The sequence below is a fragment of the Rhineura floridana genome, chromosome 2 (assembly GCF_030035675.1).
Source record: "Rhineura floridana isolate rRhiFlo1 chromosome 2, rRhiFlo1.hap2, whole genome shotgun sequence".
Lineage (NCBI taxonomy): Eukaryota > Metazoa > Chordata > Lepidosauria > Squamata > Rhineuridae > Rhineura > Rhineura floridana.
This window is the reverse complement of record NC_084481.1, coordinates 221,655,238-221,679,674: the sequence shown is the minus strand read 5'-3', so window position 1 is coordinate 221,679,674 and position 24,437 is coordinate 221,655,238. Positions and strand designations below refer to the sequence as shown.

The 24,437-nt window shown below is 47.6% G+C and overlaps 1 protein-coding gene across 2 annotated transcripts in view; it reads right to left on the bottom strand.

Moving 5' to 3' along the window:
- Positions 1 to 1,407: 1,407 nt before the first annotated feature.
- LOC133377724 (neuroblast differentiation-associated protein AHNAK-like) overlaps positions 1,408 to 24,437 on the bottom strand; it is a 99,911-nt gene continuing 76,881 nt past the window's right edge. For both annotated transcript variants that reach the window (XM_061612296.1, XM_061612295.1), the window contains one exon: positions 1,408 to 24,127. In XM_061612296.1, the coding sequence (XP_061468280.1) occupies positions 4,859 to 24,127 (19,269 nt within the window). In that variant the 3' untranslated portion in view covers positions 1,408 to 4,858. The remainder of the gene's footprint in view (positions 24,128 to 24,437) is intronic.

The following is a 24,437-nucleotide window of genomic DNA, read 5'->3' as shown; positions in this document are numbered from 1 at the left end:
CCTAAAACTCAAGAGAAGGAACCGGGTGAACTTTCCTGGTTTATTTATTTACTTAAAGCATTTATACCCCACCCTTTTGCCAACTCCCCACCCTAGAGAGGAAGTTCCATAAACTGAGGTGCCACAACTAAAGAAGGCCCTGTCTCACATCCCAGCCAACTGTATCTCAGAAAGTGATAGCCCCAGAAGATGAATGCTGTTGCAGTATGGGTGGGCAGGTTTATACTGGAAAAGGCAGTCTTTCAGATAACCTGGTCCCAAGCCATTCAGAACCTTTTAGATAATCACCAGCACTTTGAATGGCATCTGGAACAGGAAGCCAGTGCAGATGAAGAACTGAACAAACAGTAAAGTCCTTTAAAAATGCATTTAATCTGCTTTGAGTAATCTCCTGGTGTGGTTTTATATTTTTTAAAACTGGCTCATTTTTATGTTCTTTACTGCTGTTTTAAATCGATTTTATGCCTTTGGGTTTTGTTGCATTTGTTGCACTGATAGTATTGTTGCTGTTTTTATTATCTCTCTGTGTTTTAATTTGGAAGCTGCCTTGAGGAGCCTTTGAGGGGGGAAAGCCAGGATAGAACAGTTTTACATAATTAAATAATTGGTAACATGCTTTCATTTCCATCAATACTAACATTACACTCCAGTAGGGCCAGCATCAGGATTTGGCATCCTCAGGCAACTACTGAGGCTCTAGCATCCTGGCAGAACCCGCAATGCTCTGCCCTGCCACTGCAGCAGCCACTGCTACTTGCCCATCTCTATGGGTAGTATGTGTGTTAGCCCTCCCCCAAGGGATTTGGCCCCCTGTAGCTTTGCTGCACTATGCTGCCTAGTGGGGAGAGTCATCAGATTACATTTCACCCTGGGCTCTCTAAAACCTGAAACTGATCCTGCAGTGTAGCACTAACAAAAAGTGGATTCCAAGGTGGAGTTACATGAGCTTGATTCTCAATAGTTATTGTTAAAATCTATGGGTCAAAGCAAATGGGCTACAATAGGAAAGACTATAGAAGAGTGACACATTACAGCCCCTAAACCAGATTTGCTGTTCTCAGGGTTTACTGACATGTACAATTCACCTGATGTAGTCGTAATTCCACCTACTAGTTTGGAAATTGTCCCCAGTCTGCTGCAGACTATCTACAGTACAGATTTAACAGTCATTGTCTGGCTGTCAAACATGTACTGCAGTTATGCCTGCAGGGGACTAGGGACAATTTCCAAATTAGCAGATGGAACTGAAGGTAATGAATTTCCATTCAAAAGTCTCCCGGTAACATACTGCTTTTCTTGGTAAACAAACTGATCCTAAGAACCAAAGAGATTTATTTCAATTTTTCCAGGCTTTTCAGAGAGCAAAATCTTCATGTTAGCGTGAATAGAATTTATTCAGAACCAGAATTATTATCACAATACTAATGATACTGCTTTTATTTCCATATCAGGGGCATAGCCAGGATACATTCAACGTTCTTGCTGTACATAAGCACAATGTTTGACAGGTATATATGTACCATCTTGTTGGCTGCATATGTGTAAGAAGCAGTCATATAATCCAAAAGGCAAACAATAACTATTTACAACTTACATCTCTAGGAAAAACTTAAAGCCACTTACCTATGCTCCCTTCTGTCTATACTTCAAATGTTACACTCCTGTCATGACTATTGTTTTTATTTTTGAAGACACATGAATGACAGTTTACAATCCAGTCATACTGAAGTACTTGACTTTAAGCTACTTCAGGCCTCATTCAGTGGAAGCATTGTACTGATCAGAAGGTTCTTTTTATCAAGAGAGTTGGATCTTATGACCCTTGTCTTAAGACTGATGCCAATGAATGCCACCTTTGAGTGGTTAGATGTATTTCACGTCAGTTTTATTCTTGATGAACGTCAATGAATCTGGTGTGCCCAGTGCATGTCTTTGGACTGAGAGTGACTACAGAGGACAATGTGGCCACATTTCTGTACCTGTTCTGTCGGGAAATTCTTTTTACTGCTTTGTCAGAAGGATACAAAAAACAGCTTACCAACTGGGGTCATTCACACTGTGGTGGATGATTCACACTTTGTAAATGATTGTCAATGAATGAATACAGATGACTATTGACAAGTCGGTATGTATATAGGCATTTTTTTAAAAAGTTGAGTGTAGCCCTCTTCAGACCTCATACAATGAGGAGGAAAGTGGGTATGATTCTGTTGGCCCCATCACATCCTGTCTGTCATGTCCCCTTCATTGCCTTCCACATTGGGAAGGGAACTTCTGCACCAGGGATCCTTTTGTACTCATGTTACCTGTGCTATTTAGAACATGGAAAAACCAGGGTTCTAAATTACAAGGAGTGCCTATATGTGTACAGAAAGGGCCAGCCCTACCATTAGGCAGAGTGTAGTGACCACCTCAGGCAGCAGATGCTAGGAGGTGGAGATAAGTGGAAAGGTCTTGGAGGATAGTGCTATGGGTGCCACAAGACTGCCCTGTGTCTCCTAAGGGAGCCTGCTGCCCTCAGGTGCACTGTCCTGCCTGTTGCAAGTATTGAAGTAAGATTCAGGTACCACGTGGTTGGCTTCTGTATGTGGGTAGGGCATGGGGCACCATCCTGTCTTTCACCTCAGGCAGCATAAAGTCTTGGGCCGACCCTCCCCCTCACATGATGGTGAGGGAAGAACAGGGGAAGAGGGTTTGTATTAAACTGCCAAGTTGCATGAAGAATTCTGCCACATTTCTCTACCTGATTAGAAATCTGAGGAAGGAGGAAGGAGGTCAAATTCTCACTGCTTCGCAGGACAATATGGACAACCAATTTTAAGGAATTAAGTGCATACTGTGTGGTAAGTTGTCACATGATAAGGTAAATGGTCATTTGTATTCATCCTGTATCCACTATAAAACTGGGAATCTGCTCAGACAATCAGCTAGAGCACAGTTCAATGTTAGGTCCCCAGATATTGTTGGACTATAACTTACATCATCCCCAGACAGCATGGTCAGTCATCAAGGATGGTGGGAGCTGTAGTCCATCAACATCTGGAGATGCAAGGTTGAAGAACACTGAGCTAGAGGCCAGGGAAACTGGCCATGTGCATCATGTACAGGATCCATCTTTTAGCTTCCCATTGCAAAGATTTCAAAACAATTATTTGAAGGACATTGCTAAAGCTCGTTCTTACGTATAGTGGCAGATGCATTTATCCTAACTTGCCATAGGACGGGCATGAATACAAGCAAAGAAGACTAAAGTAATGACTACAGAAGATTTAAGTAACTTTCAAATGGACAACGAGGACATTGAACTAGTCAAGGATTATCAATACCTTGGCACAGTCATTAACCAAAAGGGAGACAATAGTCAAGAAATCAGAAGAAGTCTAAGACTGGGGAGGGCAGCTATGAGAGAACTAGAAAAGGTCCTCAGATGCAAAGATGTATCACTCAACTCTAAAGTCAGGATCATTCAGACCATGGTAATCCCGATCTCTGTATGGATGTGAAAGTTGAACAGTGAAAAAAGAGGGTAAGAGAAGAATCAACTCATTTGAAATGTGGTGTAGGAGGAGAGCTTTGCTGATACCATGGACCGTGAAAAAGACAAATAATTGGGTGTTAGAACAAATTAAACCAGAATTATCACTAGAAGCTAAAATGATGAAACTGAGGTTATCATACTTTGGACATATAATGAGAAGACATGATTCACTAGAAAAGACAATAATGCTTGGAAAAACAAGGGAGTAGAAAAGGAGGAAGACCAAACAAGATCTGAACAGGGTGGTTTACAACAGATCCTACTGGAGGTTGCTGATTCATAGGGTCGCTATAAGTCATAATAGACTTGAAGGCACATAACACACACACACATCATTCACCCAGGTGATCATATCAGATGGTCCTGATATTGTATGTGTAGAAAACTCCAAAAGGCACACCAACACAGACCTTAAGACAATGGTGCTAAGATCCTTCTTAAAAAAACCCCATAAGTAGCATTTAGATATGCTGTTCCGGCACAAATGCTTAGAATGGGTTGCATTAATAGCTCTACTAGTACATCAGAAAATAATAGCATTACAATGTTGCTATAGCAGGGAAGGTATTAGATAGGTATGTTGGTGCAAATGTTTAGGACTGATATGTAAATCACTTTAGGTCCTGATACTTCAGTTTAACTGGGTTGCAGGTTTGACTGATCTTAGAAACTGGCAGAATGCTACCCTGCTCCCGTTCTGGAAAGGAAGAATAAGCATTGCAACATTTACAGTATTATTTCCACTGTCCGGTCTATGTTTTAAAATAATCCTGGAATACACCTATTGCTCGAAGATAACGAAAATATTTTTTATAAGATAGCAGCAGAAACACAGTAAAAAAAAATAAAATCTAAAAAAGTAAATAAGTTTCTAATTTTCCCAGCATTAGCTTCTTAATATTCTTTGTAAATAATCTATAACAAAATCATTGATGTTATTCTCAAATGATCATATTTAATTTCTTGTCCAGCCTTTAGTCCTCTGAATAGGTTTGAAGAAAGACCACTTTTGTGGAAATTAGTAGAAAGGTTCTTTGTTGGTTTCATTAGAACCATGGATGCCTTTTGTCAGTAGTTTTCTTTGTCTGTTTTTGTTTCCTTATGCACAGATCCCATGCAACAAGTGTCTTTGTTAGGAACAATTTTTCTACATTTCCGTGATCTTGAAAACAGTACTATAATTAAAAAAAACCTGGATCCTTTTAATGTAATGTTCTATTTTCTTTTGCTTGAAAGAAGGCAACAAGTTTTCTGATTTTTTTTTTAAAGCATTTGTCACATTTTTATGTATGCCAGAATTATGATGGGAAAGAAGCCACTTCATTTTGATGCCTCTTCAGGAATGCTTTGGGATACAGCTTTCCCTTTCTCTAGTAGTATCAATTCAGTTCTTGCTGAAGATGAAACAATGGGTGCAAAAGTTGCGGTCCCTGAGGTTTCACTTTCTGTTATTGTCTCATTAGCTGGTAAGGTTTCTTGAGCATCAAAAAAAGTTTCTGGTTTTTCTGTTGGACTTTCTTCATTCTGAGCTTTTCTTTCATCTGGATGTGTCTCCTCTTCTTTGTCAGTTTCCCTGCTCTTTTTTGATGGAGATGAAAAACCTAACTTGGGAAATCTAAACCATCCAGTTTTTTCAGTTTGTTTGGCAGAGTCACTGTCCGATGTGGATGGGTCATCAAGTTGTGTTTCTTCTGAAAATGATTTTTGAGCTTCAGGTTTGGAATCTGAAGTTGTGTCATCGACAGAGGAAGAAAACCCAATACTTGGAAACCAAAATTTAAACCTGCCAGAAGATCTCTTACTATCAGATATTTCTGTTTGATCTCTTGGCTCTTCTTCAGTACTTGTAACTTCTGTCTCTTCTGTAATTTCTATAGGAGATTCAGACAACCTTGAACTGTCTACAAACTCACTAGAAGATGGTACTTCAACTGTAAATGCTTTCAGCTTTGTCAGGGTAGTAGTGGAAGATGCTCCATCAGTAAATTTGCCAGTTATATCTTGGCCTTTGTCAGATAATTTCAGTTCAGCAAAGCTGGTCTTTTGTGTTGCTTCTCCTGAACTTTCATCTGAAAATTGGTGATCTTTCCTCTCAAATGTTTCATTTGTATATTCTGTAGAAGACAGTTTGACTGGTATATCTAAGCTCACATGTGATTCCTGGATTTTCACTTTGAAAAGAGAAAACCCATAGGTGGCGGTTTTAACATCTGATGGAGGAATTTCAGATTCTCTTACTATCTGAGTTGAGAAAGATTCCTGACTTTCAGCATCATCAGATCCAAATGCAGATTTACCTTGTATCTTTTTTTCATTATCTTCAATGTATGGTCCTTGGACGTGCAGTGATGAACTTGGAATAAATGAATCTGCATGTGGGCGTTTAATCTCAAGCTGTGTTGTCTGAATATCTGGTTCAGTCAGTGTTGTAATTTTAGCTACTGATTTTTGGATTTGACCATCCATGGTGTCTATTCTCTCTGTAGGAAGTTTAGCACTGAATTCCATTGGCCTCTGTCTGGTTGTTTCTGTAAAAGAAGGATTTGTAAATGGGAGTTGACTTTCCACTTGTGTTCTTTGGATGTCAGACAGTGTTGTAATTCTGACTTTTGATTTCTGGATATTACAATCTGTGTCTTCTACTTTCTCATCAAGGACTATAGTTCTGAATTCTAGTTGAGGTGCACTATCACCATCAGTAGCAGCATATTTCATATCTGTTGTTCCTTCTGAAGTCAACATTTGTTCTTCAGCTACAGATGTGTCGTGTGTGAACTTGGGCATTTTAAGTTTGGGGATATGGAAACTTAGCTCTGAATCTTCCAAATCTTTTTTGTCCATAGTGTCTCCTGGTTTTTTACTTTTCATGTCAAGAGATGCTTCTACTTTTTGAGCCTGGATTCTAAATATCTCTCCTTCAGTTTTAGCTAGTGACACCTCAGCCTCTGTCTTTGGTGGATCAATGTCAACTTCTGAACTTCGTGATTTCGTACGTAAACTGCCAAACTTTGGCATCTTGAACTTAGAAGATTTTGTTTTACTCGATCCATCTGCCTCTTCTGCTTTCACTTCACTTTCCACTGGTGTATCTTCTTCAAAGCCTTCAATTGGGTACTCTATTATTTCAAAGCCTTCATCAGTGATTGAAACATCCATTTTAACTTCTGAAGGTGCAATAATAGGCTCTTCCAGGTCAGATGTAGCATCCACAACTTTCTCTGTGCTTTTCGTGGTTGACCATCCAAATGAAGGCACACTGAACTTTGGTAATTTGAATATGCTTTCTTTCCCTTGAATATCTTTTTGGGGTGATTTCATTTGTCCCTCCTTTTCAGTTTTTGCTGCTGCATGAGGGCTTTGCAAAACTACCTTTGCCTCTGCAAGGACCGCGTCAATTTTCTTCTCTGTTCCACTCACAGTAATTTCAGTGGAGGATGTCTTAGACACTATTGGAGTATCTGATTTGACTTTGTGCTGCTGAAGTGTCATATCACATTTAGGGCGAGTTATATCAGTATCTACTTTTGGTACACTTATTTCTGATGCAGGGACAGTGAACGGAGTTTTATGTAAACTCTGTCCTTCAGCACCATGTTTAACTACATCAGCATACGTTTTAGACCCCAGGGGACTTAATTTACTGTCAGCTTTTCCTGAGGGCTGTGAAAAACTGCCTTCACCCATTAATAGGCCAATTTCTTTCTGTATGGAAACTCCACCTTTTGTAATGTCCTCTTCAGGAAAAATGACTTCGCCTTTTAAAATATCCTTTTCAGAACATGATTCAGCAGTTGCATGGGGAGACTGGGCTGCAATTTCAGGAGGTTTTATTTCAGCTTGTACTTCAACAAGGGGAGCTTTTCCAGTGCCACCTTCCACTTCAGCATCGGCTTTTTTCACCTTCGAAGATGATCGGCCAAATGAAGGCATCCTGAACTTTGGCATTTTAAACCAACCTTGAGACTCCTCAGTCTGGATCTCTTCAGACTTTGCATCATGTTCTTTTATATCCTGTTCAGCGGGGGTGCAAACAGATATGTCAGAAGCTTTGATGTCAACTCTGGGCATTTGTATTTCTCCAGCTGATACTTTTATTTCTACATCAGCGTGTTCAGCTTTTACTTCCAGGGTTGGAGCTTTCCCACGAAGTCCTTCAATTTCTGTTGTCACTAGTAGCTGAGAAGTTTCACCTTCCGTTTTTGGGAAGGTGACCCCACTCTCTGGCAATTTCCCTTGAGGAATTGAAATTCCAAACTTTGGCATTTGGAGTTTTGGCATTCTAATCTTACCCTCTACATCATCAGTTTGTATATTTCCACTATCCACATCGATTTCACCTTCAAAACCTATTTCTGAACTCTTCAGCTCAAATGAACTATCCATTGTGGGCACCTTAATATCAGCTTTAATATCTGTATCTATTTGGGGAACTTTGATATCCACTTTTGATGTACCCTTTGGCATTTTTATGCTTATTTCAGTTCCTTCTTCTTTTCTTGTGGTCAGACTGCTCTCTATGTCAGGTATTTGTACCAAAGCTCCACTTCTTTCCATAGTAATATCTGCCCCTACTTTTGGTAGGCTACCCTGTGATTTTGGAAGCTTTGGCCTAGGAAGAGAGATTTTGGGCATATTAAAATGAGGCCTTTTTACCTGACCTTTTGTTGTGGATATTTCAGCATCTAGATCTATGTGAACTTCTTGATCTTCTGACAGAACTGCTGTTAGTTCTGCATCTGTATCACCTGATAAGATAGTCAGTTTAGGTTCTTCTGGAGGTTCTTTTGTGGCTGTTTTAAGGCTTGTTTCTTTTTTAGGTGACCAATTAAATGATGGCAATTTGAATTTTGGCATTTTGACATGGCTTTCTTTTTCTTCTGCATCTATACTTCCAGCCTTTATATCTCCCTCAAAATTGGCTTCCTTTTCTGTAGCATCTGAATCTGGAGCCTCCCTCTCTGGCTGTGCCACAAAAAGTCCAACTGATGGTAATCTTATGTCTGTTGCTGGGGTCTTAAGGTCTGCTTTAGGAATTTGTGGCATTTTTATTTTCCCTTCCAGAACAGTTTTTCCTGAACCAGCCATGTCATGCTCAGCTTCAAGTGTTGGAGCTTCAACTGCAATATCAGCAATATCTGCTGTTGTTTTCAGCTGGGGAACATCTGCATTCTCAGATGGTAGACTAATATCAGTTTCTGGAGCTTTTCCTTTAGAAAATGAAATCCCAAACTTAGGCATTTGGAATTTTGGCCTTTTCATCTTCCAGTCCACACCTTCAACTTTTATATCTGCTCCATCTACAGAGATATCAGTGGATGGTGCTTCCATTCCTACTTCTAAACCTTTTACCATAGGGACCTTAATTTCTGTCATTGATTTAGTACTATCATCACCAATAACACCTGCTTTTAATTCTGGTTGTGAAAGACTGACATCAAGTGTAGGAGGTTTGACATCACTTTTAGGTAAACTGACCTCCATGCCCACTTTAGGAGCTTTAATTTCTGGCCTGGAAATTTCTAGGCTTGGAAGCTTACCTTTGGGTATTTTAATGCCTTTTTTAGGATCACCACCACTGATTTCTTTGTCTGGTATTTGTAGTGAAATCTCTCTTTCCTCTTTTATAGACGCTGTCATGTCTGTATCCAGCTGTGGTGCAGATATTTCAGCTTTATGACTCTTTATTTTTGGAAGGGATATTTTTGGCATGGTAAACTGAGGTCTTCTAATTTTAGTTTTCTCAGAGTCTTTATCAATAGACATAAGTCCCTCCAGTTCTTCAATTTGGCCTTCAGTTTCCTCTATAGTGAGTGTTAATTCAGATTCTTTTTCACTGGTTGAAACTGCAAATGAGGGCTCTTCATCAGTATCTGCAGAAACACTTGCTTCTTTTTTTGGAGACCGGCTAAATGATGGCAGCTTGAATTTCGGCATTTTAAATTTACTTGCTTTTTCTACGGTTTCCTTTTCATCAGTTTCAGTTCTTTTATCTTTGCTTTCTAAATCTGGTCCTTGGATGTTAGCCTCTGACTTTGCGACAGAAATATCTATAGATGGAAGGACATCTATCTCTGATTTTTTAATACCAGCTCTTGGCATTTGGAGAACTTTCACTGATGAAATCTGCATTTTTAGACCTGAAACACCTGAATCTATTTCAGGTGCTTCAGATTTTCTGATATCTGTAACTTGCAGTTCAGTATCAATGTCGGGAATGTCAATGTCAACTTTAGTAAGTGAAATTCCAAACTTAGGCACTTGGAATTCAGGGATTTTAAACTTACTGTCTGTGCCCTCCATTTTCGCCTCACCGCCCTCCAGAGCAATCTTGGCGGATGGTGCCTCTATCTGGAGCTCTGGAGCTTTCAGTTCCAAGGAAGCCTGGCCAGTTGGAAGCTTTACCTCAGGTGCTGAGAGGCTGATGTCTGCTGCCAGGTCCCCCGTTTTCATCTCGGACTTGGTAATGCTAACATCAGGAAGAGTGACATCGACGTTAGGCAGGCTGACATTTACATTGACTTTGGGGGCTTTGATTTCTGGTTTGGAGAAACCCATGCTGGGCATCTTGAACTTTGGCATGTGTATGTTCATCCCGCCTCCTTCGATGCTGCCTTCTGCGTCGGGGACCTTAACAGAGACATCTGCCTCTGGCACCGTGACTTTTGCTTTGGGGAGCGAAACATCCGCCTCAACCTTTGGCAGGGTGACCCCCACTTGAGGAGTCTTCAGTTTGGGGACTTTGACACTCGGCAGCTTGACATCAAGCATTTTGATTTTTCCTTCCTCACCGACCTCCACTTCCACACTGGGTACCCGTATCTCAGCTCCTGGCACCTTCACATCAGCCCCGACACCCACAGAGAGCAGTGTCACCTCGGCTTTCAGGTCCGGCATGGACATGTCTGTTTTCATGGAAGGTAAGGTGATTTCCCCTTCGGCAGCTGCTTTCCCTTTGGGAAGTGAAATTCCAAACTTGGGCATTTGGAATTTAGGCATTTTAAACTTTCTATCCGTGCCCTCCAGCTTTGCCTCTCCGCCCTCCAGAGCAATCTCGGCGGATGGTGCCTCTATCTGGAGCTCTGGAGCTTTCAATTTCAAGGAAGCCTGGCCCGTTGGAAGCTTTACTTCAGGAGCTGAGAGGCTGATGTCTGCTGCCAGGTCCCCCGATTTGAGCTCGGATTTAGTAACACTGACATCAGGAAGAGTGACATCGACTTTAGGCAGGCTGATGTCCACATCGACTTTGGGGCCTTTGATTTCTCGTTTGGAAAAACCCATGCTGGGCATCTTGAACTTTGGCATGTGTATTTTGATCCCGCTCCTTTCGATGCTCCCTTCTGCGTCGGGCACCTTGACAGAGACCTCTGCCTCTGGCATGTGGACTTTTCCTTTGGGGAGGGAGACCTCTGCCTCGACCTTTGGCAGGGTGACCCCCACGTCAGCAGTCTTCAGTTTGTGGAATTCGGCACTTGGCAGCTTGACATCAGGCATTTTGATTTTCCCTTTCTCACCAGCCTCCACTTCCCAACTGGGTGCCCGTATGTCGGGTCCTGGCACCTTCACGTCTGCCCCAATGCCCACAGAGGGGAGTGTCACCTCGGCTTTAAGGTTCGGTATGGACACGTCCGCTTCCATGGAAGGTAAGGTGATTTCCCCTTCGGCAGCTGCTTTCCCTTTGGGAAGTGAAATTCCAAACTTGGGCATTTGGAATTTAGGCATTTTAAACTTACTGTCCGCGCCCTCCAGCTTCACCTCACCACCCTCCAGAGCAATCTCGGCGGATGGTGCCTCTATCTGGAGTTCTGGAGCTTTCAGTTCCAAGGAAGCCTGGCCCATTGGAAGCTTTACCTCAGGTGCTGAGAGGCTGATGTCTGCCGCCAGGTCCCCTGTTTTCAGCTCGGACTTGGTAACGCTGACATCAGGAAGAGTGACGCCGACTTTAGGCAGGCTGACGTCCACATCGACTTTGGGGCCTTTGATTTCTGGTTTGGAGAAACCCATGCTGGGCATCTTGAACTTTGGCATGTGTATTTTCATCCCGCCCCCTTCAATGCTGCCTTCTGCGTCAGGCACCTTGATGGAGACCTCTGCCTCTGGCACTGTGACTTTTGCTTTGGGGATGGAGACATCTGCCTCGACCTTTGGCAGGGTGACCCCCACTTGAGGAGTCTTCAGTTTGGGGACTTTGACACTCGGCATCTTGACATCGGGAATCTTGATTTTGCCTTTCTCACCAACTTCCACTTCCACACCGGGTACCCGTATGTCGGCTCCTGGCACCTTCACGTCAGCCCCGAGGCCCACAGACGGCAGTGTCACCTCGGCTTTCAGGTCTGGCATGGATACGTCCGCTTCCACAGAAGGTAAGATGATTTCCCCTTTGGCAGCTGCTTTCCCTTTGGGAAGTGAAATTCCAAACTTGGGCATTTGGAATTTAGGCATCTTAAATTTACTGTCCGTGCCCTCCAGCTTCGCCTCACCGCCCTCCAGAGCAATCTTGGCGGATGGTGCCTCTATCTGGAGCTCTGGAGCTTTCAGTTCCAAGGAAGACTGGCCCGTTGGAAGCTTTACCTCAGGTGCTGAGAGGCTGATGTCTGCCGCCAGGTCCCCTGTTTTCAGCTCGGGCTTGGTAACGCTGACATCAGGAAGAGTGACGCCGAGTTTAGGCAGGCTGACGTCCACATCGACTTTGGGGCCTTTGATTTCTGGTTTGGAGAAACCCATGCTGGGCATCTTGAACTTTGGCATGTGTATTTTCATCCCACCCCCTTCGATGCTGCCTTCTGCATCGGGCACGTTGACGGAGACCTCTGCCTCTGGCACAGCGACTTTTGCTTTGGGGATGGAGACATCTGCCTCGACCTTTGGCAGGGTGACCCCCACTTGAGGAGTCTTCAGTTTGGGGACTTTGACACTGGGCATCTTGACATTGGGCATCTTGATTTTGCCTTTCTCACCAACTTCCACTTCCACACTGGGTGCCCGTATGTCGGCTCCTGGCACCTTCACGTCAGCCCCGAGGCCCACAGATGGCAGTGTCACCTCGGCTTTCAGGTCTGGCATGGATATGTCTGCTTCCACGGAAGGTAAGGTGATTTCCCCTTCGGCAGCTGCTTTCCCTTTGGGAAGTGAAATTCCAAACTTGGGCATTTGGAATTTAGGCATCTCAAACTTACTGTCCGTGCCCTCCAGCTTCGCCTCACCGCCCTCCAGAGCAATCTCGGGGGATGGTGCCTCTATCTGGAGCTCTGGAGCTTTCAGTTCCAAGGAAGCCTGGCCCGTTGGAAGCTTTACTTCAGGTGCTGAGAGGCTGATGTCTGCCACCAGGTCCCCTGTTTTCAGCTCGGACTTGGTAACGCTGACATCAGGAAGAGTGACGCCGACTTTAGGCAGGCTGACGTCCACATCGACTTTGGGGCCTTTGATTTCTGGTTTGGAGAAACCCATGCTGGGCATCTTGAACTCTGGCATGTGTATTTTCATCCCGCCCCCTTCGATGCTGCCTTCTGCATCGGGCACCTTGACGGAGACCTCTGCCTCTGGCACAGCGACTTTTGCTTTGGGGATGGAGACATCTGCCTTGACCTTTGGCAGGGTGACCCCTACTTGAGGAGTCTTCAGTTTGGGGACTTTGACACTGGGCATCTTGACATCGGGCATCTTGATTTTGCCTTTCTCACCAACTTCCACTTCCACACTGGGTACCCGTATGTCGGCTCCTGGCACCTTCACGTCAGCCCCGAGGCCCACAGACGGCAGTGTCACCTCGGCTTTCAGGTCCGGCATGGATACGTCCGCTTCCACAGAAGGTAAGATGATTTCCCCTTCGGCAGCTGCTTTCCCTTTGGGAAGTGAAATTCCAAACTTGGGCATTTGGAATTTAGGCATCTTAAATTTACTGTCCGTGCCCTCCAGCTTCGCCTCACCGCCCTCCAGAGCAATCTTGGCGGATGGTGCCTCTATCTGGAGCTCTGGAGCTTTCAGTTCCAAGGAAGCCTGGCCCGTTGGAAGCTTTACCTCAGGTGCTGAGAGGCTGATGTCTGCCGCCAGGTCCCCTGTTTTCAGCTTGGGCTTGGTAACGCTGACATCAGGAAGAGTGACGCCGACTTTGGGCAGGCTGACGTCCACATCGACTTTGGGGCCTTTGATTTCTGGTTTGGAGAAACCCATGCTGGGCATCTTGAACTTTGGCATGTGTATTTTCATCCCGCCCACTTCGATGCTGCCTTCTGCATCGGGCACCTTGACGGAGACCTCTGCCTCTGGCACAGCGACTTTTGCTTTGGGGATGGAGACATTTGCCTCGACCTTTGGCAGGGTGACCCCCACTTGAGGAGTCTTCAGTTTGGGGACTTTGACACTGGGCATCTTGACATCGGGCATCTTGATATTGCCTTTCTCACCAACTTCCACTTCCACACCGGGTACCTGTATGTCGGCTCCTGGCACCTTCACGTCAGCCCCGAGGCCCACAGACGGCAGTGTCACCTCGGCTTTCAGGTCCGGCATGGATACGTCCGCTTCCACAGAAGGTAAGATGATTTCCCCTTCGGCAGCTGCTTTCCCTTTGGGAAGTGAAATTCCAAACTTGGGCATTTGGAATTTAGGCATCTTAAATTTACTGTCTGTGCCCTCCAGCTTCGCCTCACCGCCCTCCAGAGCAATCTTGGCGGATGGTGCCTCTATCTGGAGCTCTGGAGCTTTCAGTTCCAAGGAAGCCTGGCCCGTTGGAAGCTTTACCTCAGGTGCTGAGAGGCTGATGTCTGCCACCAGGTCCCCTGTTTTCAGCTCGGGCTTGGTAACGCTGACATCAGGAAGAGTGACGCCGACTTTAGGCAGGCTGACGTCCACATCGACTTTGGGGCCTTTGATTTCTGGTTTGGAGAAACCCATGCTGGGCATCTTGAACTCTGGCATGTGTATTTTCATCCCACCCCCTTCGATGCTGCCTTCTGCATCGGGCACCTTGACGGAGACCTCTGCCTCTGGCACAGCTACTTTTGCTTTGGGGATGGAGACATCTGCCTTGACCTTTGGCAGGGTGACCCCCACTTGAGGAGTCTTCAGTTTGGGGACTTTGACACTGGGCATCTTGACATCGGGCATCTTGATTTTGCCTTTCTCACCAACTTCCACTTCCACACCGGGTACCCGTATGTCGGCTCCTGGCACCTTCACGTCAGCCCCGAGGCCCACAGACGGCAGTGTCACCTCGGCTTTCACGTCCGGCATGGATACGTCCGCTTCCACAGAAGGTAAGATGATTTCCCCTTCGGCAGCTGCTTTCCCTTTGGGAAGTGAAATTCCAAACATGGGCATTTGGAATTTAGGCATCTTAAATTTACTGTCCGTGCCCTCCAGCTTCGCCTCACCGCCCTCCAGAGCAATCTTGGCGGATGGTGCCTCTATCTGGAGCTCTGGAGCTTTCAGTTCCAAGGAAGCCTGGCCCGTTGGAAGCTTTACCTCAGGTGCTGAGAGGCTGATGTCTGCCGCCAGGTCCCCTGTTTTCAGCTCGGGCTTAGTAACGCTGACATCAGGAAGAGTGACGCCGACTTTAGGCAGGCTGACGTCCACATCGACTTTGGGGCCTTTGATTTCTGGTTTGGAGAAACCCATGCTGGGCATCTTGAACTTTGGCATGTGTATTTTCATCCCGCCCCCTTCGATGCTGCCTTCTGCATCGGGCACCTTGACGGAGACCTCTGCCTCTGGCACAGCGACTTTTGCTTTGGGGATGGAGACATCTGCCTCGACCTTTGGCAGGGTGACCCCCACTTGAGGAGTCTTCAGTTTGGGGACTTTGACACTGGGCATCTTGACATCGGGCATCTTGATTTTGCCTTTCTCACCAACTTCCACTTCCACACCGGGTGCCCGTATGTCGGCTCCTGGCACCTTCACGTCAGCCGCGAGGCCCACAGACGGCAGTGTCACCCCGGCTTTCAGGTCTGGCATGGATATGTCTGCTTCCACGGAAGGTAAGGTGATTTCCCCTTCGGCAGCTGCTTTCCCTTTGGGAAGTGAAATTCCAAACTTGGGCATTTGGAATTTAGGCATCTCAAACTTACTTTCCGTGCCCTCCAGCTTCGCCTCACCGCCCTCCAGAGCAATCTCGGGGGATGGTGCCTCTATCTGGAGCTCTGGAGCTTTCAGTTCCAAGGAAGCCTGGCCCGTTGGAAGCTTTACCTCAGGTGCTGAGAGGCTGATGTCTGCCACCAGGTCCCCTGTTTTCAGCTCGGGCTTGGTAACGCTGACATCAGGAAGAGTGACGCCGACTTTAGGCAGGCTGACGTCCACATCGACTTTGGGGCCTTTGATTTCTGGTTTGGAGAAACCCATGCTGGGCATCTTGAACTCTGGCATGTGTATTTTCATCCCGCCCCCTTCGATGCTGCCTTCTGCATCGGGCACCTTGACGGAGACCTCTGCCTCTGGCACAGCGACTTTTGCTTTGGGGATGGAGACATCTGCCTCGACCTTTGGCAGGGTGACCCCCACTTGAGGAGTCTTCAGTTTGGGGACTTTGACACTGGGCATCTTGACATTGGGCATCTTGATTTTGCCTTTCTCACCAACTTCCACTTCCACACCGGGTACCCGTATGTCAGCTCCTGGCACCTTCACGTCAGCCCCGAGGCCCACAGACGGCAGTGTCACCTCGGCTTTCAGGTCCGGCATGGATACGTCCGCTTCCACAGAAGGTAAGATGATTTCCCCTTCGGCAGCTGCTTTCCCTTTGGGAAGTGAAATTCCAAACTTGGGCATTTGGAATTTAGGCATCTTAAATTTACTGTCCGTGCCCTCCAGCTTCGCCTCACCGCCCTCCAGAGCAATCTTGGCGGATGGTGCCTCTATCTGGAGCTCTGGAGCTTTCAGTTCCAAGGAAGCCTGGCCCGTTGGAAGCTTTACCTCAGGTGCTGAGAGGCTGATGTGTGCCGCCAGGTCCCCTGTTTTCAGCTCGGGCTTGGTAACGCTGACATCAGGAAGAGTGACGCCGACTTTAGGCAGGCTGACATCCACATCGACTTTGGGGCCTTTGATTTCTGGTTTGGAGAAACCCATGCTGGGCATCTTGAACTTTGGCATGTGTATTTTCATCCCGCCCCCTTCGATGCTGCCTTCTGCATCGGGCACCTTGACGGAGACCTCTGCCTCTGGCACAGCGACTTTTGCTTTGGGGATGGAGACATCTGCCTCGACCTTTGGCAGGGTGACCCCCACTTGAGGAGTCTTCAGTTTGGGGACTTTGACACTGGGCATCTTGACATTGGGCATCTTGATTTTGCCTTTCTCACCAACTTCCACTTCCACACCGGGTACCCGTATGTCAGCTCCTGGCACCTTCACGTCAGCCCCGAGGCCCACAGACGGCAGTGTCACCCCGGCTTTCAGGTCTGGCATGGATATGTCTGCTTCCACAGAAGGTAAGGTGATTTCCCCTTCGGCAGCTGCTTTCCCTTTGGGAAGTGAAATTCCAAACTTGGGCATTTGGAATTTAGGCATCTTAAATTTACTGTCCGTGCCCTCCAGCTTCGCCTCACCGCCCTCCAGAGCAATCTTGGCGGATGGTGCCTCTATCTGGAGCTCTGGAGCTTTCAGTTCCAAGGAAGCCTGGCCCGTTGGAAGCTTTACCTCAGGTGCTGAGAGGCTGATGTCTGCCGCCAGGTCCCCTGTTTTCAGCTCGGGCTTGGTAACGCTGACATCAGGAAGAGTGACGCCGACTTTAGGCAGGCTGACGTCCACATCGACTTTGGGGCCTTTGATTTCTGGTTTGGAGAAACCCATGCTGGGCATCTTGAACTTTGGCATGTGTATTTTCATCCCGCCCCCTTCGATGCTGCCTTCTGCATCGGGCACCTTGACGGAGACCTCTGCCTCTGGCACAGCGACTTTTGCTTTGGGGATGGAGACATCTGCCTCGACCTTTGGCAGGGTGACCCCCACTTGAGGAGTCTTCAGTTTGGGGACTTTGACACTGGGCATCTTGACATTGGGCATCTTGATTTTGCCTTTCTCACCAACTTCCACTTCCACACCGGGTACCCGTATGTCAGCTCCTGGCACCTTCACGTCAGCCCCGAGGCCCACAGACGGCAGTGTCACCTCGGCTTTCAGGTCCGGCATGGATACGTCCGCTTCCACAGAAGGTAAGATGATTTCCCCTTCGGCAGCTGCTTTCCCTTTGGGAAGTGAAATTCCAAACTTGGGCATTTGGAATTTAGGCATCTTAAATTTACTGTCCGTGCCCTCCAGCTTCGCCTCACCGCCCTCCAGAGCAATCTCGGCGGATGGTGCCTCTATCTGGAGCTCTGGAGCTTTCAGTTCCAAGGAAGCCTGGCCCGTTGGAAGCTTTACCTCAGGTGCTGAGAGGCTGATGTCTGCCACCAGGTCCCCTGTTTTCAGCTCGGGCTTGGTAACGCTGACATCAGGAAGAGTGACGCCGACTTTAGGCAGGCTGACGTCCACATCGACTTTGGGGCCTTTGATTTCTGGTTTGGAGAAACCCATGCTGGGCATCTTGAACTTTGGCATGTGTATTTTCATCCCGCCCCCTTCGATGCTGCCTTCTGCATCGGGCACCTTGACGGAGACCTCTGCCTCTGGCACAGCGACTTTTGCTTTGGGGATGGAGACATCTGCCTCGACCTTTGGCAGGGTGACCCCCACTTGAGGAGTCTTCAGTTTGGGGACTTTGACACTGGGCATCTTGACATCGGGCATCTTGATTTTGCCTTTCTCACCAACTTCCACTTCCACACCGGGTGCCCGTATGTCAGCTCCTGGCACCTTCACGTCAGCCCTGAGGCCCACAGACGGCAGTGTCACCTCGGCTTTCAGGTCTGGCATGGATACGTCCGCTTCCACAGAAGGTAAGATGATTTCCCCTTCGGCAGCTGCTTTCCCTTTGGGAAGTGAAATTCCAAACTTGGGCATTTGGAATTTAGGCATCTTAAATTTACTGTCCGTGCCCTCCAGCTTCGCCTCACCGCCCTCCAGAGCAATCTTGGCGGATGGTGCCTCTATCTGGAGATCTGGAGCTTTCAGTTCCAAGGAAGCCTGGCCCGTTGGAAGCTTTACCTCAGGTGCTGAGAGGCTGATGTCTGCCGCCAGGTCCCCTGTTTTCAGCTCGGGCTTGGTAACGCTGACATCAGGAAGAGTGACGCCGACTTTAGGCAGGCTGACGTCCACATCGACTTTGGGGCCTTTGATTTCTGGTTTGGAGAAACCCATGCTGGGCATCTTGAACTTTGGCATGTGTATTTTCATCCCGCCCCCTTCGATGCTGCCTTCCGCATCGGGCACCTTGACGGAGACCTCTGCCTCTGGCGCAGTGACTTTTGCTTTGGGGATGGAGCCATCTGCCTCGACCTTTGGCAGGGTGACCCCCACTTGAGGAGTCTTCAGTTTGGGGACTTTGACACTGGGCATCTTGACATCGGGCATCTTGATTTTGCCTTTCTCACCAACTTCCACTTCCACACCGGGTGCCCGTATGTCGGCTCCTGGCACCTTCACGTCAGCCCCGAGGCCCACAGATGGCAGTGTCACCTCGGCTTTCAGGTCTGGCATGGATATGTCTGCTTCCACGGAAGGTAAGGTGATTTCCCCTTCAGCAGCTGCTTTCCCTTTGGGAAGTGAAATTCCAAACTTGGGCATTTGGAATTTAGGCATCTTAAATTTACTGTCCGTGCCCTCCAGCTTCGCCTCACCGCCCTCCAGAGCAATCTTGGCGGATGGTGCCTCTATCTGGAGCTCTGGAGCTTTCAGTTCCAAGGAAGCCTGGCCCGTTGGAAGCTTTACCTCAGGTGCTGAGAGGCTGATGTCTGCCGCCAGGTCCCCTGTTTTCAGCTCGGGCTTGGTAACGCTGACATCAGGAAGAGTGACGCCGACTTTAGGCAGGCTGACGTCCACATCGACTTTGGGGCCTTTGATTTCTGGTTTGGAGAAACCCATGCTGGGCATCTTGAACTTTGGCATGTGTATTTTCATCCCGCCCCCTTCGATGCTGCCTTCCGCATCGGGCACCTTGACGGAGACCTCTGCCTCTGGCACAGTGACTTTTGCTTTGGGGATGGAGCCATCTGCCTCGACCTTTGGCAGGGTGACCCCCACTTGAGGAGTCTTCAGTTTGGGGACTTTGACACTGGGCATCTTGACATCGGGCATCTTGATTTTGCCTTTCTCACCAACTTCCACTTCCACACCGGGTGCCCGTATGTCGGCTCCTGGCACCTTCACGTCAGCCCCGAGGCCCACAGATGGCAGTGTCACCTCGGCTTTCAGGTCTGGCATGGATATGTCTGCTTCCACGGAAGGTAAGGTGATTTCCCCTTCAGCAGCTGCTTTCCCTTTGGGAAGTGAAATTCCAAACTTGGGCATTTGGAATTTAGGCATCTGAAACTTACTGTCCGTGCCCTCCAGCTTCGCCTCACCGCCCTCCAGAGCAATCTCGGGGGATGGTGCCTCTATCTGGAGCTCTGGAGCTTTCAGTTCCAAGGAAGCCTGGCCCGTTGGAAGCTTTACCTCAGGTGCTGAGAGGCTGATGTCTGCCGCCAGGTCCCCTGTTTTCAGCTCGGGCTTGGTAACGATGACATCAGGAAGACTGATGTCGACTTTCGGCAGGCTGACGTCCACATCAACTTTGGGGCCTTTGATTTCTGGTTTGGAGAAACCCATGCTGGGCATCTTGAACTTTGGCATGTGTATTTTCATCCCACCTCCTTCGATGCTGCCTTCTGCGTCGGGCACCTTGACGGAGACCTCTGCCTCTGGCATCGCGACTTTTGCTTTCGGGAGGGAGGCATCTGCCTCGACCTTTGGCAGGGTGACCCCCACTTGAGGAGTCTTCAGTTTGGGGACTTTGACACTGGGCATCTTGACATCGGGAATCTTGATTTTGCCTTTCTCACCAACTTCCACTTCCACACCGGGTGCCCGTATGTCGGCTCCTGGCGCCTTCACGTCAGCCCCGAGGCCCACAGATGGCAGTGTCACCTCGGCTCTCAGGTCTGGCATGGATACGTCCGCTTCCACGGAAGGTAAGGTGATTTCCCCTTTGGCAGCTGCTTTCTCTTTGGGAAGTGAAATTCCAAACTTGGGCATTTGGAGTTTAGGCATCTTAAACTTACTGTCCATGCCCTCCAGCTTCACCTCACCTCCCACCAGAGTAATCTCGGCAGATGGTGCCTCTATCTGGAGCTCTGGAGCTTTGAATTCCAAGGAAGCCTGGCCCATTGGAAGCTTTACCTCAGGTGCTGAGAGGCTGATGTCTGCCACCTGGTCCCCCATTTTCAGCTCGGGCTTCGTAACGCTGACATCAGGAAGACTGATGTCGGCTTTAGCCAGGCTGATGTCCACATCGACTTTGGGGCCTTTGATTTCTGGTTTGGAGAAACCCATGCTGGGCATCTTGAACTTTGGCATGTGTATTTTCATCCCGCCTCCTTCGATGCTGCCTTCTGTGTCGGGCACCTTGATGGAGACCTCTGCCTCTGGCACCGCAACCTTTGCTTTGGGGAGGGAGACATCCACCTCAACCTTTGGCAGGGTGACCCCCTCTTGAGGAGTCTTCAGTTTGGGGACTTTGACACTGGGCATCTTGACATCAGGCATCTTGATTTTGCTTTTCTCACCAACTTCCACTTCCACACCAGGTGCCCGTATGTCGGTTCCTGGCACCTTCACGTCAGCCCCGAGGCCCAAAGACGGCAGTGTCACCTTCGATTTCAGGTCCGGCATGGACATATCGGCTTCCACGGAAGGTAAGGTGATTTCCCCTTCGGCGGCTGCTTTCCCTTTGGGAAGTGAAATTCCAAACTTGGGCATTTGGAGTTTAGGCATCTTAAACTTACTGTCCGTGCCCTCCAGCTTCACCCCACCACCCTCCAGAGCAATCTCGGCGGATGGTGCCTCCATCTGGAGCTCTGGAGCTTTCAGTTCCAAGGAAGCCTGGCCCGTTGGAAGCTTTACCTCAGGTGCTGAGAGGCTGATGTCTGCCGCCAGGTCCGCCGTTTTCAGTTCGGGCTTGGTAACACCAACATCAGGAAGACTGATGTCGACTTTAGGCAGGCTGATGTCCACATCGACTTTGGGGCCTTTGATTTCTGGTTTGGAGAAACCCATGCTGGGCATCTTGAACTTTGGCATGTGTATTTTCATCCCGCCCCCTTCGATGCTGCCTTCTGCATCGGGCACCTTGACGGAGACCTCTGCCTCTGGCACCGCAACTCTTGCTTTGGGGATGGAGACATCCGCCTCGACCTTTGGCAGGGTGACCCCCACTTGAGGAGTCTTCAGATTGGGGACTTTGACACTCGGCATCTTGACATCGGGCATCTTGACATCGGGCATCTTGATTTTGCCTTTCTCACCAACTTCCACTTCCACACCAGGTGCCCGTATGTCGGTTCCTGGCACCTTCACGTCAGCCCCGACACCCACAGACGGCAGTGTCACCTTCGCTTTCAGTTCCGGCATGGACACGTCGGCTTCCACGGAAGGTAAGGTGATTTCCCCTTCGGCAGCTGCTTTCCCTTTGGGAAGCGAAATTCCAAATTTGGGCATTTGGAATTTAGGCATCTTAAACTTACTGTCTGTGCCCTCCAGCTTCGCCCCACCACCCTCCAGAGCAATCTCGGCGGATGGTGCCTCTATCTGGAGCTCTGGAGCTTTCAGTTCCAAGGAAGCCTGGCCCGTTGGAAGCTTTACCTCAGGTGCGGAGAGGCTGATGTCTGCCGCCAGGTCCCCTGTTTTCAACTCGGGCTTGGTAATGCGAACATCAGGAAGAGTGACGCCGACTTTAGGCAGGCTGACGTCCACATCGACTTTGGGGCCTTTGATTTCTGGTTTGGAGAAACCCATGCTGGGCATCTTGAACTTTGGCATGTGTATTTTCATCCCGCCTCCTTCGATGCTGCCTTCTGCATCAGGCACCTTGACGGAGATCTCTGCCTCTGGCACAGTGACTTTTGCTTTGGGGAGGGAGACATCTGCCTCGACCTTTGGCAGGGTGACCCCCACTTGAGGAGTCTTCAGTTTGGGGACTTGGACACTGGGCATCTTGACATCGGGCGTCTTGATTTTGCCTTTCTCACCAACCTCCACTTCCACAGTAGGTGCCCATATGTCGGCTCCTGGCACCTTCACGTCAGCCCCAATGTCCATTGAGGGCAGTGTCACCTCAGCTTTAAGGTCCGGCATGGATTTGTCCACTTCCACGGAAGGTAAGGTCATTTCCCCTTTGGCAGTTTCTTTCCCTTTGGGAAGCGAAATTCCAATCTTGGGCATTTGGAATTTAGGCATTTTAAACTTTCTATCCATGCCCTCCGGCTTTGCCTCACTGCCCTCCAGAGCAATCTCAGCTGATGGTGCCTCTATCTGGAGCACTGGAGCTTTCAATTCCAAGGAAGCCTGGCCCGTTGGAAGCTTTACCTCAGGTGCTGAGAGGCTGATGTCTGCCGCTAGGTCCCCCATTTTCAGCTCTTGCTTGGTAACACTGACATCAGGAAGAGTGACGTGAACTTTAGGCTCGCTGATGTCTACATCGACTTTGGGGCCTTTGATTTCTGGTTTGGAGAAACCCATGCTGGGCATCTTGAACTTTGGTATGTGTATTTTCGTCCCGTCCCCTTCGATGTCTGCAGTGTCGACTGATGGTGCCTCTGTCTTGAACCCTGTAGTTTTCAATTCAGTGGAAGCCTGGCCTGTCGCGATTTTTATGTCTGTTGCTTGTAATATGAGATCTGAATCTTCTTCAATTTGATACGTTTTTCCTGGTATGCTATTCAGTATGCTATCCAATGTTTTTGATTGTTTTTCTGCTTGTTCGTTGTCCATTTTTATTTTTGCCTGCATTTTTTCTGTTGATCCTTTCTGCTTTTTTTTACGTATCTTTGGTTTTATTAACTCATTTGTATGCTTATCTTGTATTTCAGTTGTTTGTAACATTGGTGTTGCTATCTGTGATGTTATTACTGTTGTTTCTGAGTGTTTTGTCATGAGTGTGGACTTCGGTTTCTTTTCCTTGTGTTTTTTAATAGTTAATTCAACTTCAGGACATTTATTTGATTGATATGGTAGTTCAAAGTTTGTTTCTTTTACATCTCTTTTTAGGTCCTCTACCTCTCCTTTTTTTTTGTCTTTAGTCTGTGAAGTAGAATATTCTACTGTGATTTTTCCTGGGATTTCCTGGGCATTATCATTTTCATACTCTGTAAGATGTTTGGCTTCATATTTTGCCCTCTCCTCTGGTTCCTGTTTACTTCTATGCATCTTGAACCCAATACTGGGGAATTTTAATTTCTTTTGACTTCCTTTTTTAAGTTTTGCTTGAATTTCTTCTGCCTGAAATTGTGATTCTGTGTCTGTGCTTGTTGGAGAAACATCTGGAATGCCATGCTCATATGCATCTGATGTGCTACGAGATCTCCTATGTTCCAAAATCTTTTTACCTTTCATTGACTGGAATTTTGGCCAGGAGAGTCTGTCTTTCTTGGGTCTTTTTGGTCGTCCAACTCTTTGTTTTACAATTAAGGTTGCTTTATCTTCTTCTGTGATTGTCTTCTCTGGTATTTCCAATGTTTCCTTTCCCTGGGAAACAGAATTTCCAATATAAATTGTATGGAGTACTTACTGTGTATGCATTTAAAATCCCCCCCCTTTCTATCTTAAAAAATGTTCAAGACAGTCTACATCAGAACATTGAAATTAAGAAATAGACGCACCCACACTAGTGGAGGCTGGTGCCCATTGGGACTTGTGGGATAGAAACCAGGGAGGCCAACAGTAGGTGGCACCAGAATCAGTGACAGATGGAGCCAGAGCCAATAATAGGCTGCACCATCCTCCCATTGGTTATAAGTAAGAAGGCAGTCTGAAGTTGATGGCACAGAGCCCTATA